This window comes from Penicillium lagena (assembly GCF_028827675.1).
Source record: "Penicillium lagena strain IBT 129212 chromosome Unknown utg000007l_segment0_segment0, whole genome shotgun sequence".
NCBI classification, from domain to species: Eukaryota; Fungi; Ascomycota; class Eurotiomycetes; order Eurotiales; family Aspergillaceae; genus Penicillium; species Penicillium lagena.
In genome coordinates, this window is record NW_026623228.1 from 860,257 (window position 1) to 875,428 (window position 15,172).

The 15,172-nt window shown below is 52.8% G+C and overlaps 8 protein-coding genes across 8 annotated transcripts; 4 read left to right on the forward strand and 4 right to left on the reverse strand.

Moving 5' to 3' along the window:
• Nucleotides 1-280: 280 nt before the first annotated feature.
• N7510_009869 (urate oxidase) lies at nt 281-1,305 on the reverse strand (the record flags this gene model as incomplete). Its single annotated transcript, XM_056981794.1, has 3 exons — nt 281-405; nt 460-1,079; nt 1,169-1,305. The coding sequence occupies 3 exons, from the start codon at nt 1,303-1,305 to the stop codon at nt 281-283; spliced, it is 882 nt and encodes a 293-aa protein (XP_056829630.1).
• A 104-nt stretch (nt 1,306-1,409) lies between these two features.
• N7510_009870 (uncharacterized protein) lies at nt 1,410-1,610 on the forward strand (the record flags this gene model as incomplete). Its single annotated transcript, XM_056981795.1, has 1 exon — nt 1,410-1,610. One exon carries the CDS (start codon nt 1,410-1,412, stop codon nt 1,608-1,610), a length of 201 nt encoding a protein of 66 aa, XP_056829631.1.
• A 914-nt stretch (nt 1,611-2,524) lies between these two features.
• On the reverse strand, nt 2,525-4,439 carry N7510_009871 (GMC family oxidoreductase; the record flags this gene model as incomplete). The annotated part of the gene is made up of 2 exons (XM_056981796.1): nt 2,525-4,123; nt 4,194-4,439. The coding sequence occupies 2 exons, from the start codon at nt 4,437-4,439 to the stop codon at nt 2,525-2,527; spliced, it is 1,845 nt and encodes a 614-aa protein (XP_056829632.1).
• An 878-nt stretch (nt 4,440-5,317) lies between these two features.
• On the forward strand, nt 5,318-6,703 carry N7510_009872 (uncharacterized protein; the record flags this gene model as incomplete). Its single annotated transcript, XM_056981797.1, has 5 exons — nt 5,318-5,479; nt 5,534-5,570; nt 5,626-5,735; nt 5,795-6,174; nt 6,250-6,703. The coding sequence occupies 5 exons, from the start codon at nt 5,318-5,320 to the stop codon at nt 6,701-6,703; spliced, it is 1,143 nt and encodes a 380-aa protein (XP_056829633.1).
• Nucleotides 6,704-7,869: 1,166 nt separating this feature from the next.
• Nucleotides 7,870-9,558, forward strand: N7510_009873 (MFS transporter; the record flags this gene model as incomplete). Its single annotated transcript, XM_056981798.1, has 5 exons — nt 7,870-7,986; nt 8,039-8,174; nt 8,230-8,870; nt 8,929-9,031; nt 9,089-9,558. The coding sequence occupies 5 exons, from the start codon at nt 7,870-7,872 to the stop codon at nt 9,556-9,558; spliced, it is 1,467 nt and encodes a 488-aa protein (XP_056829634.1).
• A 273-nt stretch (nt 9,559-9,831) lies between these two features.
• N7510_009874 (agmatine deiminase family protein) lies at nt 9,832-10,989 on the forward strand (the record flags this gene model as incomplete). The annotated part of the gene is made up of 1 exon (XM_056981799.1): nt 9,832-10,989. One exon carries the CDS (start codon nt 9,832-9,834, stop codon nt 10,987-10,989), a length of 1,158 nt encoding a protein of 385 aa, XP_056829635.1.
• Nucleotides 10,990-11,657: 668 nt separating this feature from the next.
• Nucleotides 11,658-12,236, reverse strand: N7510_009875 (uncharacterized protein; the record flags this gene model as incomplete). Its single annotated transcript, XM_056981800.1, has 1 exon — nt 11,658-12,236. The coding sequence occupies one exon, from the start codon at nt 12,234-12,236 to the stop codon at nt 11,658-11,660; it is 579 nt and encodes a 192-aa protein (XP_056829636.1).
• Nucleotides 12,237-13,168: 932 nt separating this feature from the next.
• N7510_009876 (C2H2-type zinc finger protein) lies at nt 13,169-14,865 on the reverse strand (the record flags this gene model as incomplete). Its single annotated transcript, XM_056981801.1, has 4 exons — nt 13,169-13,194; nt 13,251-14,033; nt 14,107-14,299; nt 14,368-14,865. The coding sequence occupies 4 exons, from the start codon at nt 14,863-14,865 to the stop codon at nt 13,169-13,171; spliced, it is 1,500 nt and encodes a 499-aa protein (XP_056829637.1).
• Nucleotides 14,866-15,172: the final 307 nt, after the last annotated feature.

A 15,172-nucleotide genomic window follows, 5' to 3' on the forward strand; every position in this document is an offset into this window, starting at 1 on the left:
TGTGCAAATTCTGTCTCTTTTTATGTTCTGCGCAAGCGCATGGGTGTGGAGTCTCTTTTATTTGGGTGACGTTGCATGTTTTTCGCGACCATTTGATACACTAGCCGCTTTTTTTGTACCTATAGCTACCAGCTCTCTTCCAGCAAAAAACAAAATACCACGTATATTGAATAAAGGAATCCTAGTTCGATTTGAGCGATGGTAGAGGTATGAATAAACTATATGTACAATAAAAACACCATGCTGAACTCCGGTGTCGGGAGTCCGGACCCGACGATATCTACAGTTTGGGCTTGCCGCCCGAGCGGGCCACCGTGCACTTGATGAGGCCGTTGGGGTTCGACTGGGGCGCGTACACCTCGGCGTCCTTGCCGGTGTTCTTGGTGCCCTTGTGCCAGCTGAGATCTAGAAGAAACTGGTTAGCACGGGGTAAAAGTGGAAGGAGGGAGATATACTTACTAACTTCAAAGTAGTGGTTATTCGGCAGGGCATACTCAACCGTATCAACCAGCGGAGCAGCAGCCAGGATCTTCTCGCCCATCAGGTACATGGTAGCCTGCACACTGGCAGAGTTATCCTCAGCAAAGGTCTTGAGGGTAATAGTGCGGGCCGCCTCCCATGCAGCATCGAACTTGTCAGCGTGCGTGCGGACCTCCGCGAGACCAGTGAATTGGCGCCACTGCCAATTGGCGGAGACGTCGGTGCTGAGAATGCGGTCCCAGACTTCCGGGAGGGTGGTGTACTCGTCGCGGACGAAGCCCCAGAATTGCGATCCCGTGCTCTTGAGCACGGTCAGACCCTGGATGGACGAGTTGATGCTGATGCCCTTGCCCTCAACGACGTCGACCTGCACATCGCGCGTCTCCGGGCTGTCCTTGATGAACGAGTGCGGGTGCGGCTTGCCGTCGACCTGCATGCGCACCCAGCGGTGGGTTTTGATGTGGACGTGCGCCGCGTGGATGTGGCTGTACTTCTGGATGAAGTGCGTGCCCAGGATAGAGCCGAACAGCTCCGGGGGGTCACGGGCTGCTGCTTCGCGGTGATGTAGATGGTGTTCTTGATCGAGTCGGTTGCGACGACTACGCTGTTGTCGGCCTTGGTGTAGCTGCACAGAGGAGGAAGGAGTCGGTTAGCTCAGAAGAAGTGCGCGGACGGATAAGAAACTTACGAGGTCTCGATGTCGCCCTCCAGCAGCACACACACCGTCATCTCACACACGGACTGCACGCCGGTCTTCTCGTCCCGGTGCACCTTGTACACCCGGACATTGTCCTTGCCATAGCGAGCAGCGGCCAGAGTCGACATGATGGAGGATTAGAAAGGGATGAGAAATGCAAGACAAGAGAAGAGATGTACAAAAAATAATAAGCAGGTCAATCAGCCGGCGCAGCAGTATTTATTCCGCCAGGATGATCGAGCCATCGGGCACCTCCGATGACCGCGAGTGGCCGCCCGCAGCTCCCTTACTGCCGCTATCTTATCGGCAAGTCCATCCTCTCTACGCCTACACCGTAACGCTTCCCCAGATCCTCTCAAAACCCAATTTTCCTGCCCGAAAATCCGAACTTCCGGCCTCCGAGTCTGCGGCCGTGCGTCGCGCTGGGGAATAAATAATGAATCTATGTGATGCGGCTGGGCGACTTGGCTCAACGGGAGTCCGTCCGGCGATCTCCACTACGGGGTCGGGAGCGCGGAGAGATGCGATGGGTGAGCCTGGTAGGCCGATGTGCTGCCACGCGTTATTTCGGGATGGTCCCGGGGGGTTAGCCGTTTGTACCATGTCGGCGCAATAATGCTGCTGACGCCGCCTGCCTGCATTGAGTGTCCTGTAATAGGCCTTTCCAATCTCCTTGTCTTTTTGCGAGCGAGGAGTGCTATTTTCCATGCACTGTACAATCTAGCGATACTAATATCTCCCAATTATTTGCCTACTCATCCGAGATACTCGCAAGATTCCTCGCAGAATTCACCTAGTCTGAACGCCTCTACAACGCTGTTTATTCGGCGTTCAGAGCGATTTTATTAACTTTGTCGTTCTACCCTACCTTTTGCTAATTTAGTTCAGGATGGCTGCAAGAGACATTTCGGTTCTGATAGCGGGCTGAACCTATATTTGACACAGCAGCAAGATTTAACGCAGGTCCCGAGAGCCAACAAAACTGCGAAGATGCCAGAGCAGCCTTCACCACAGAAAGCCGATTCTAGCTCACAACCGAAGTGCCAGAGAACAACCAGCGTCTAAGGAGCAAATCCCTGCATCTAATAGCTCGTCGTCAGAATCCGGCCTTCGCATGTCTACATAGTTCAGGTCATGCGACTTCATTTTCCTTATGCAAACTGCTTAGCTATCTCAATCGTGACATTTAAGATCCATTACAAAAAGCCCTGGCATTTTCCGCCCCCTAGGAATCCAATCTACCACGTTTTCCTATGTCCTCACCCCCAATAGAACCCGCTTTGTTATCTTTTCCTGTTTTCACAAATAATGTTGATCAACCCTGAGGTCAACTGCCGAGCGAACAGCCTATTTCAGATCTTGCTTGATAATATCCGCCGCCTTTTCTGCAACCGCGAACACAGTAACCTGGATATTCCCCCTAGGTTCCAGCGGAAAGATACTGGCGTCTACAACTCTCACATTTGTAGTCCCGTAAACCTTGAGATGAGGGTCCACGACACCACCATTCTCCTGAGGCATCATTGCACAAGTTCCACTGACATGGTACATGGACAAAACAAGTTCTTTGCACAGTTCCTTGGCTTTCTCCAAGTCTGTCAACGGCTCCGGTGTGTGCAGTCGCTCACCTCCTTTCTTGAGGAGAGATGCCATTGGTTCGGCCTCTGCAATATTGTCCAACCACATGCTGTGTCGGGCATGAAATTCTAGGTCAACTGGGTGACGTAGCGTTCCATGGTCAATAATGGGAGCAGCTTCAGCATTGGCAGACTGGATATGGACCGATCCACGGGACAGCGGATAACTAAGGAGGGAGACAAGACTGATGAAAAATCCCGGATGGCTCATACCAAATAGACGCTTAGGATTATCGCCTTCTCGTGGAAGCATCTGAAATGGTGCCATGATATATTGAGTTGTAGGTTCTGAAGGATCTTTGAGCAACTTCTGTACTGCCTCGAATTGCTTCTTGTGTGCCCGAGGAGTGTTGGGACTGTCGATGGACGATTGGACACTTTGAAGCAATTGTTCACGCTCTCCCTCGGGGAAGTTCACACATGGCATAAAAGCGGAGACGAATGGAACCATGCCTAAGGGGCCTGAACCATCCTTCTGGTAAGCAGCCATTGCGGCGGCCCCGACGGCAGGGTCCCTGGCCATATCGCCGGACGGAAGCCCATCCGCAACTTCGTATCCAAAAGGAACAATGCCGTGGTCTTGCAAATTCTCCCCGACGCTAGGATTGTTGATAATCGAGGCAATTCCGTGAGCTTGAAGAATCTTCTCATCTCCAATGCCGGATAGCTCTAAAATCTGAGGCGTTTGCGTCGCTCCTGCGGCAAGAATGACTTCTTTGTTGGCTAAAATAGTATATGTCTTCTGGTCCTTCAGAATTTGAACGCCTGTGGCAGTGACTCCGACATCTCGTCTCTCGAACGCAATGCTCTGTACCAAAGCCCCTGTCACAACTTTTAGGTTTGGCCGAGCTTGTACTTCCGGTGCCAAATAAGCAGCTCCAGCATGGCTCCTAGTGTGGGTCGCTGGATCTATTGCACCCGGAGTCACAAAGGGACCGGTACCAGCACCATTGATCGGATCATCGATCTGTGGATATCCCAATGTTTTGAACGTCTCCATCCACGCAGCGTGATATGGCATATATTGGTCTCCGAATGAGACCTGTATAGGGCCATCGGTACCTTGATCCTTCTGATTATACTTCATCCCCTTGAAAAATTCACGGTTTGCATCCGACGGTGGAGTGGCCTTTTGAGACTTGCGAATATACGGGGAGAGGCCATCCCAACCCCAGCCGCGGTTTCCCAATGCCTCCCATGCATTCAATCCGGAACGGGAAGGGTAGATAACCATGCCAAAATTAATAGCCGAGGAGCCTCCGAGGGTGCGACCTTTGCTTGCTAAGAGTTTGCGGCCGTTGAGTTGTTCCTGTACTCCGGCGCCAGTTGTAAACCACTATTGATAGGACTTTTCTCAATTGATTAATGGGGCAACGTACCTGAGCAATTGAACGAAAGTCCCAATCGAAGTCTGCATCCTCAAACGTGGTCACTCCTAAGCCCGGCACCGTAATTCGAGGATCATTGAGACGATTGGTCCCTGCTTCCAGGACAATGACACTGACACTAGGGTCTTCTGTAAGTCTGTTGGCCACCACCAGGCCCGCAGTTCCTCCGCCGACAATGACAAAGTCGAACGGCTTGTTCTCCAGTCCTTCGATGGACTCTGTATCCAATGGCGCCATGACTAAGATTATCGGGTGTTCAGTTTCTTGTCTGCGTTCGGACTGGAGAAAAACGATTGAAGACTATGGGAGAATTGAGGGACGCAGAGTGCAGGGCCACCGGATTTCTCTGAATATTTTACCCCTCATGGTCTTAAGAACCCCTGAGGACAACGCTAGAAAAGCTGCTCCGCCAGTTACTGTGTAAGCGACCAATGGCGCGGTAATATCGACGGGGCTGGATATGTACAAGTGAATAATTATGCTCTACAACTACAGTATTATTTTTAAGTGCAGGTGCTAAGTCGTTAATTGCCGACAGCCCCCAACCCGATCGGCAAGAGGAAACTCGTTAGGTTTGTGTGTATTATCAACAATATTACAGAAGTGAAACCCTCCTCCTGCAATGGGTCAAAACCAGTTGCCTAACAACCTGGACGGGTCAATAACTTGTCACAAATTTAAGCTGGATATCAGTTTTGATTGTGCCAATTCCAATAGGATTCGGCATTGTTTTCCGAACTCTATGCGAACCACGTTCCCAGATCGATCTGCGGATCCCCAATATTGCTTGATCCACTACCATAGATTGCCAGATTTTTCTTATGGTTGACAATCTGTGAACAAGGCTAGTATGGTTTTCTGTGATTAAATACAGCCGTCTTGAGGTGGCGTTCCTCTACGGAGTAGTGCCGTATTGATTGGTGTAGTAGCGCAAGGCTGTCATCAGAGCGAGCCGAATTCCGCTGTGGAGACTTGAAGGGTTCGAATACGGGTATTAGCGTGAAGACGATCTTAGTTCTCTCGCCTCTCGCCCTTCTCCTAGACAAAATTGGATAATGTCAAGCTGTCAAGGAACAGCGCTTGCTCACTGAGGTGCACTGCAGAGTTATGCCGCGATGGGTCACTACGGACTCGAATCGAAAGATGGCAGGGACATTGTCATTGTTATAGTTGTTCTGGGATGGGTTTCATTCTTCTCTACAATCCTTCGGCTTGCATCTCGGAAAATGAGGAAGATCAACTTCGGGCTGGATGACTATCTCATGTTGATTGCGATGGTATGTGTTCATTGATTTCTCCCACTCTGTGCTCTATCTGACTAAAAATTGCAGTCCATGGTGATCGTATCGTCGATAGTTGTTATCTTAAGTATGGTTTGTCTTGATTCCGAAGGTAATAATCACTCACAATTGGACTTTCTTAGCTGTCACAAAAGGAGGTGTGGGACTTCATGCGATTACTATAGAAGAAGCAGGAGGGTTGGGACCACACACCACTTATGTCCCTTTTCCAGATATCGAGTTTGTGCTGAAGGTATGAGAAATTGAAGGACCTTGTTATGTGAAGCTCACTCATTGATCCTGCTTTTGTAGATGATTATCGTCTGTCAAGCACTCTACGGAGTAGGTCTCGCCCTTGTCAAAACCTCGATGATGGTCCTCTACTACAAGCTTTTCGGCTCGAAGCCGAGTATGCGAATTGCTATCTACGTGACAGGTGCTATTGTATGGGCCTGGGCACTGAGTATTGTTCTGGAGTCTTTTCTTATTTGCCGACCGATCGAGTTTAACTGGAACCCAACGCTGCCGGGCGGCAAATGCGGAAATCGGAATGCTGCCTTTGTGGTAGCCGGGGTCTTGAACATGGTCACCGACTTGATGGTCATGTCACTGCCAGTCCCGTATATCTGGACGTTACAGCTACCGATTGGCCGAAGAGTTGGTTTGATCGCAGCATTCTTGCTAGGACTCTTGTAAGTGCCAATTGCCTCTCCATTGACTGTCCAAAATACCTGCCAGTATGTGACTAATATGCATTCAACCAACAGCGTCAGCGCCATTAGCATGGTCCGCGTGGTCAGCCTCATGCATATCAGTTTCGCCGATGTGACATATACCTTGCCCCTTCCTTTGATGTGGAGTATTGTCGAAGAGCAACTCGCCATCGTCGCTGTCAATCTGCCCCTCCTCCGTCGTGTTTTGTCTTCGGTACTTCCTGCAAACTGGCTGGGTTCATCAGGACGTGAGATGGCCTCGAGTTCGAGAAGGGCTGGTGGCAGACGGAAATCTACCCAAAACTATTCTCTTACTCGCATGGACGTGGGTACCAACAACAGTGAAATTATATCGGAGAGGACGAAGCCCAAAGGTCAGAATATCCAGACAACTAGGTGGAGTGACGACGATATAGATGGACAGTCAGATACTGAGTTGGCGTCGAACGGAGCAACTCCTGATGGAATTCAAATGTGGAAAGACTTTCGGGTAGAATCCACAAGATGATTTTTGACCGAACGCAAATAATCGATGGTCAGCAGACATTACCTCGTGTATATAGTGGCATATAGATCCGGACTAGTCCCTAGTTTAATGAGAGGCTTCCGGTCTATTCTTGAGTCAAGTCCATCTTGCCGGTTGAGTGTATGGAGCAGCTCTGGGGAGTGTTAGACCAAAATCGGAGTTAGGAGCGCCGTAGTTAAGAGTTATAAAGTAGAGAATCCTAGGTTCATAATCCAAGGGAGACTCAAGCTGTAGAGGTCCCCTTTCGATAGCATTGTGAACATAGTCGGACTGCCCCAAAGGCTTAGGAAACCCATGAACATGCTCCTCTAGTTCACATCGTCTAGTTCGAGTGTCTAGCTAGCAAACCGCCGCCGGCGGGCGGGCAGAAAGGCGACGCTGTTTAGGTTTGCGGGAATACACCGGCAGAGCGTTTGAGACTGTGTCACTTAGATTCGAGGTAGACTGGATGGTAGTAACTGAGAGGGGACTTGATAAAGAAAAACGTCAGGGGGCCAAGTAGATCCTCCGAACCAGGATAGAGATTCCCGCAGCGTGTCACCATGTCTCCGCGCACAGATCACGCACTGCTAGAAAAGAGCTATAGAGGAGACTGCTGTTTCATCCCGGCAAACAGACCCCGTGGCCATCCTCGGAAGAAAAGCAAATGGTCTGCTCTGTCCGGCAACACAGGACAACCCACATGCCCGAAGCTTGTCTTGTCAAGGCTTGAGATTCAGACAGGGTCACGCACCGTAGACAACCAGTGACTGCACATCGCCGACCAGTCCCTGTGATAGAGCGCACAAGCAAATACGTGACAGCGTACAGGAGCATCAAGAGTTTGGTGGTTTGGTTGCGAATCGTCGAATCGGAGACGTGGTTGCCACTTTTGCGTTTCCGATCGGTGGTGTCTGGCTGTAACGGTCTTCCTGTTGGTAAATGCTGTGTAAAGGGGGAGACAAAATCAAAGTACTAGGTAACGAGGTACTGTTTTTCTCAGTAAAGACGAGTCGTCGGGGTGGATGGTGGTGGTTCTTTGTTGGATCAGTTGAGAACAAAGAGAATCACCTTGAACCCAACTCGCTCTTTGATTCTCCTATTTAGTTTTTCTGTGTTTGACATTACGATCATCGATATTTCGAAAACACAATTGCCTGCTGGATATCATGAGAACTGTACCAGTGTCCAAGGCGATTCCGGGGAGGAGACAGCCCCCGATGCTGCTAGGGCTAAGGTCATCAACGCCGTTCATTGTGGCGACAATCTGGATGTCCACCTTCACGGTAAGTGCTATCAGAATTACTAACGTAGCTGACCAGAAAATAACTCACCCAGGACTTCCTTCTCTATGCAATGGTAAATTTCGAGACCTATCCCGTCACTAGTGATCCGGACAAGCCTAACGACCTTCAGATTGTCCCCGTCATGCCAACAGCACTAGTAACTCGCGCTGGAGTCGAGTACAAAGACCGTACGTTGTCTCTCCCCCAGCACCCAATTCGAATAAGTACTAATGCAAAGACCAGGAGAATACTGGGTCAGCGTCCTCTTAATGTGTGAAGCCGGCACAGCGCTCCTCCTCTGCCCCGTCTTCGGCTACCTAATCGACAGCGCACGCACACGCCGACTCCCCTTCCTCGGCGCGCTAATCCTACTGGCAGGCTGCATGGGTGTACTACATGTATCCCGTTCGCTAGCCATGTTCGTAGCGGGTCGCCTGCTCCAAGGCTGCGCCGGAGCGCTGGTCGTGGTCGCTGCCTTCGCACTGATTAATGACTCCGTGCCACAGGAGAACCTCGGTCAGACGATTGGGTATCTTGGGTCAGCTATTGCGTCGGGCTTTCTCTTAGGCCCCTTCCTGGGTGGGCTGGTGTATCATGCTGGTGGGTATGATGCAGTGTTCTGGGTGGCATATGGGATTATTGCAGTGGATTTTGGGATGCGGGTTGCTATGATTGAGAATGGGAGTGCGGAGAGGTGGGAAAGTAGCAGTGCTAATAATGGAGGTGGAGGACTGCAGGCAGAGGTGGTGGTGCGTCCTGATCGGTTGGAAGAACTACCGAGGAGTCGAGTCTTTGTCTTGCTGCGTATGCTCACGCAGCGCCGAGTGCTGGTTTCCTCGTGGGCGCTCCTGGTGCATGGGATATTGCTGTCTGCTTTTGACGCAGTTTGTCCTTCTTTCTTTTCCCTCTTGAATTAATCCCGGACAGAAACTGACCATGCAGACACTGGCCATCTTCGTCGAATCGCGCTACGAATGGTCCGCCTTTGGAATGGGCCTGATCTTCCTCCCCATGGCGATTCCCGCTTTCTTCGAGCCGTTTTTCGGTGAGTAATTCACCAGAAATAAAATCACATCATGAACAAAAATCTGATCTGGTGTAGGCTACTTCACAGACCGCTGCGGCGCCCGCTTCGTGGCCTTCACCTGCTTCTTCCTCCTCTCCCCATCCCTGATCAGCCTCCGCTTCGTCGAACCCAATGATCCGCCGCATATCGCCCTGCTAGTCATTCTCCTCTTCCTGATCGGGGTATTTATCCACGCCTGCGCCCCAGCCATGTACGTCGAGACGCAGCTCGCACTGTCCGAAATGGAGCGCGCGCGCCACGGTTCCTTGGGATCCAAGGACACGGTCGCACAGGGATTCGGAGTGCAGAGTATGTGCCAGTTCGCGGGCATGTTCCTGGGGCCGCTGTGGGGAGGGTTTGTGGAGTATCGATTTGGCTGGGGCGCTATGTCCGGGACGTTGGGAGTGTTGGCGGCGCTGACGGCTATGCCGATGCTGTGGTTGGGCGAGGGGATCGAGTGGGACGAAGAAGAGGAGGGTGAACACCAGGCGCTGCTACATCAGTGACGGTATCTAGAGTGGTCGTGTCGTTGTGTATAGTTAATCCCTGTCGAGGCAACCGATTGAGTTGGCGCAAAACGATCCTATTGGTGCGCGTGCACCAGCCCTATCCGGCAGGTCGACGGCAGGCAACTTCATACTTGCTCCTGTATAAAACCCGCTGGGAACATCACCATGATCTGTAGACTGCCTCGGACATTCTTTTGGTCAAAATATTATTGCCGTCCCATCTCTTTTTCTCCCACAATAATTTCCGCACGACCACATTCTTCCACCACCATGTCTCCAAAACAATACATCTGTCCCGCCGAAACAACTCCCCACATCGCCACCATTCTCGGCTTCCCATCCCCCTGCTCCACACTACCAGGTCTCTATGAGCGCACATGTAGCGAGATCGTAGACTTAGCAGGCACGCTCGCCCCCTTCGAGCCCGTGCGCCTGCACGTCCGGCCAGAGATCCAGGCGCGCGCGCAGCAGATGGTCAACGAGCGGATGAACAACAATGATAGCGCTCCACACAAGACCCAAATCACCCTTGTGCCCTGCGCGACGAACCACTGCTGGGTCCGCGACACGGGGCCCGTGTACGTGCGCGGCGCCGACGACGGGAAGCGGTATGCGATTGATTTCCGGTTTTGCGAATGGGGCGTCAAGACAGACGAGGAGATCTACCAGAGCCGGGTGGGCGAGACAGAGCCAGAATTAGGCGACGAGTGGCCCGTCATGGGGGAAGAAGCCATGAGCGAGAACACGGCGTTCGCGGAAAGGGTTCTCGAGCTGGAGAACCAAATCAGCAAAAGCAATCAAGTGCAGCGCATCGCCTCACCCATCCGTCTTGAAGGCGGCGGCATCGAAATCGACGGCGAGGGCACCTTCATGGCGACGGAGAGCAGCATTGTCGGCGGGAAACGCAACCCTGGCATGAGCCGGACCGAAATTGAGACGCATCTCCGCCAACTCCTGGGCGTCACGCACTTTATCTGGTTCCCGGGTCGAGCGGGGCTAGATATCACAGACTGCCACGTTGACGCGGAAGCGCGCTTCGTCAAGCCTGGCGTGGTCGTGCTCTCCAAGCCACATCCCTCCGTGGATCAAGTGTATCATGATATGTACGAGGAGATGCGCGAGGTGCTTCGCACCACGAAAGATGCGAAGGGAAGGACGATCGAGGTGCACGATATCGAGGACCCAGATCCGGTATTGGTGCGTGGGAATCTTCCTGGCGAGGAGAAGGTGCCTGCGGCGGCGTATGTCAATTTCTACTTTGCGAATGGGGTGCTGGTTGCTCCTGTTTTTGGGGATCCAGTGGCGGATGCGAAGGCGGTTCAGACTTTGAGGGACCTGGTTCCAGAGAGGGAGATTCGGACGGTTAGTGTGAATGCATTGCCTAGGACTGGTGGCGTGCTGCATTGCGTTACGCAGCAGGTGATGTGAGTTGATTTGAAGTCTGTTTCGGTTGGATGAGGATCTCAGCAGTGCGCGTTAGGGTCAGCATTGAAGGATCGGAATGAATCTCATCTCGAAGGATGTCAATATCCAGCAGTCCCCAAGTAGATCAAGGTAGTTTGTTTCAGCTACTCGCCCCTAATTTCTGTCAACATGAAGCATCTCCTTCGTCCCTCCTCTCTCCTCATACATTATCGACCAACCTCAGCAACTAAGAGCAAATCGGAAAGAACATCAGTCTGAACAAGACCAGCATGTATTGTAAATGTAACGATGTAGGTAGATAGAATATATCTTTTTTCTCTTATGCCTGAAGAAACAGAGAAAATAAAAGAACCACCCGAAGCTCAACCTCGAAGACACCCAAATGAAACGCCCCCGAGAACCCAATGATGAGAACCCAATGATGCCAAAAGTAAAAAAAACTCCCCATCCAGACCACCGAAAATAGGGAATGACAAGAATAGAAGTGAGAGGAGAAGCGCCAACCCAAGACAAGACAAGACAAGACATAACCAGACATGAACATCGTAATCAATCATAACCGAGCCACCTACATACTAAACTGTAGTATATAGCAGTGTAGTATGTAGGCACCGTACACCAAACCCCATATCAGATGATGTCCAAATCTCTCTGGCGGGACAGGAGATCAATCACAGACTCAACTGATCAATACTCCCAACCCTCCCACTCCCCCCAAGCCTCCCCCCACCCTTGGTAACCATACCCAACCGATAAAACCGCTCTTCGCCAGCCGGGGTCCTTCCACCGATATACCACTTCTCCGGACCGAGGGCATCGCGGAAGCCGCCAGAGCCGCTGGAGGAGTCACTGCCCCGCCGCTGGCGGTCAGCGCCGGAGGTGCGGGATATCGGGATGGGGGTTGCAGAGGAGGATGAGGTTGATGGAGGTTGAGAGGTGGAGGTGGCGAGGGCGGACGATTCGGTGGAGGCGTGGTGATGATGATGGTGGTGGTGGTAGTGGTGATGGTTGGCCGACGACTGGTTCTGATGATTTGCTGTCGCTGATGAAGGTGATGATGATGAAGACGAGGTCTGGTTATTTGACGAAGAAGTAGGAGAAGACGACGAGCCCGCCTTGGTGGCTATCGCACGGGCGCTCTGCGCGATCTGCGCCGATCCGAGCGAAGACGACGTCTGCGACGAGGCCTTGTAGGCCGGGGCGCGAAAGGCGGCCAGGAAGTTGGCCAGGAATGGCCGGTTGGTGGACATGATATGGTGTGCAGCAGTCCAGAGAGAGAGAGGATCGACAGGAGTCGGGAGGAGGATTGATTAAGTATTTTATCCCCTTCTGTTCGGGCGGGCGGAGAAATAGGGAAGAAGAAAATGACTGCAAACGATAATGATTCCGGTTTTCAGCGAAGTTCGGGAAGGCGGTTGGAGGAGTGGTGAGGGGGACCCCCGGGACAATCAGATCCAATCAGCCCCGCGGCATTAGAGAGATGACGTTACTACACACGGTATGGATCAGAACGAAAGCAGTGAACGAGAGATCTATTGATAATTTCTAGCTTTTCATCTTTCACCGGAAACCCCGTCAAGATCAAAAAGTATGTCCGTGGCCGTGACTCTACTTACAAGGGAGAAACGGAAAAGTAACATGCAAATGCAGCACAAAAAACCGGACAACACAGGATCAAAAACAATTTTGAAACACAGATTGCGACGGCAGCCTTCCCGAGCCAGAAAAAATAGCTTTTTCGGTCTGTCGAAAGGCCGGATTCGAACACAATGAACACACATGCCCAAGTCTATAAAGGGACGCCGAACAAAACCACCCGCCGTACCGTCCGCCCACTCATCAAAAGATATGAAAAAGATAACGAGAAAATCAAAGAAGAACAATCACCCTTGTACTCGCCGAAGAGAAGAATGCAGTGCCACTCCGGATGGGATCGAGAACAATCAGAAAGATCAACCAACACGCGCGCAATACTAAACGGAAAAAGACAATCCCGGGGCGAAAACGCCTGAAAGCACGAGAAACGCCGCGGTGGGCGGGATCAGCGGATCAAGCGAAGACAGGAGTAACGCAAGCACACAGAGTCGGGATGGAATCAAACAAGTCGTAGAGCACTAGACAGTCATGATTCTCACCTCACCTCTCCATGTTGCCATACTTCCCCAACCCATTCCACCGTCGCCTACTGCCGAGCGGGCTGAACAGTACCTATCAGACATATTAGTAAATGGGATGGCACCAAACGAAGAAGAGGCATTACGAACCGTCGCCGCTAAGCGTAGTCGAAGCGAGGTACAGACCGTTCATGCCGCCCTCGGGGCCGCCTGCGCTCGTGGCAGGGTAGAACTTGCGGTCGGCGTCGACGGGGGCGTGGATGGGTTCCTGACCGGCCGCCATCGAATGGGGGAAAACGGGGTTCATGTAGCCGTCGTTCGGGCCGTGCTGAAACATCGAGGTCCAGTCAACTCCTGGCTGGCTCGAATGGGGGCCAGGCATAATCGGATGCTTGGGGTCTGGAACGACCAGGGGCTTTACCTGTTCAAGGGGACGGTCAACACTCAGTTGCTGGCCATGCGCGTCCGCGCCGGGGTGGTGTTGCATGTAGTACGAATTCGGCTTGGGAGCAGCCATCCACGAGGCTCGCGCCTGCGGCTGACCAGCGGCGAACGCGTCGTCTCCGGGACCACGGTTCATGCCGTTGACCGCCGACATCGTGAATCCCAAGGGCTGCTGTTCCGCGAAGCCGGGGCGGCCACCGGCCATCCCGTTGCCGTTCACGGTCCCATTGCCGAAATGCGCACCCATCATGCTGTCACCGGAGGGTGGGATGGGGTTACTGACTTCGTCCTGGATAGGCTTAGCAGCGTTCGCCGCAGCCGCGGCCGCTTGTGACGAACGCTTCAAGTGCGCATGGGGGTGCGACAGGTGAGTAGCACCAGTCGGGTTACCCCGTCGAATCGAGCACTTTTGGAAGTGGCGCTTCAAGATATCACTGCGCGAGAACGTGTCCTTGCAGAGAACACACATGTAGGGGCGGTCGCCAGTGTCTGAAAAATGGATACGCGTCATTAGTATCATACGCGATTTTCACGGTCCGATAAAAGCAAAACAAAAACTCACGTCTCAGAAGGTGGCGCTTCAGGTGCTTAGCGTGGAGATAGGTCTTGTTACAGTGCGGGCAGGGGAATTTGCCATCCGCGTCCTTGGCGGGAATGGTCGTGCTCTTCGCGGCGCCGTTGACGCCGTTCGTGACGGGAGTTGCGCGACCCGGGACGCTCGGCAGGATGCCGCGGCGACCCTGCGAGCCCACAACCTGCGTGCGCGGAGACTCCTTACCCCCGTATGGGGAGCCGTTCGCGCCGTTCACGTCAGTGCCCATACCCCAGGACTTCCCCCGTCCGAGTAGCTGAAGGCACCGGAGGGAAGGCCATTGAAATCACGTCGGTCACGCGGAGGCGCCGGGGCGATGGGCTGGGGGTAGGTCTGAGCAGTCGACGCGGGTGGCAGCACACTTGGGGGTGGCGGATAGTGAGCCTGGGACTGAGGGTTAGGAAAATGTGAGTAGTATGATGATGCAGGGCTACCGACAGTAGTGTGCGGCATGATCGGGGCTGCCGAGCCCGCATACACGTCGTGAGACGATGCGGGATAGCGCGACAGATCCGGTCGGAACGGCTGGCCCATGTACTGGTGCGGTCCGGGCGAATGAGTATGATGCGGCTGCAATGGAGGCAGCGTGTGCGGCTGGGAGACCGGATACTGCGGCTGCATCGAGTACTGCGGCATGTGCATGCTCGAGATGGGAGTCCCCGAGAGCGGCGTGGAGCCTTGAGGCAGGCTCGTCGAGGGAGGCCGAGAGGGATGAGATCTGGGATCCATCGTGTCGGGTTGAAGAGACTTGGTCAAAGAAAAAAGGTGTGTTTCTGTTGTTTCTTCACGATAGCTCAATCATCGATTCCCCAAAAGACTGTCTCTTTGCAACAATTTTTTTTCCCCGAGGTCGAGGAAGGCGTGTCACGGGAAAGGGCAATTGGGATGGGGAGGTCGAGTAGATGATGGAGCAAGGACTCCACTGAGATAGAGAGAGTGAAGGTGAGAAGAGAAGAAGAGAACGTGATCTCAGATTGAATTCCCCACGGTCGCAATCCACCGTCGTGTTGTGGGAACCGAAGTGTTAATCCGCACG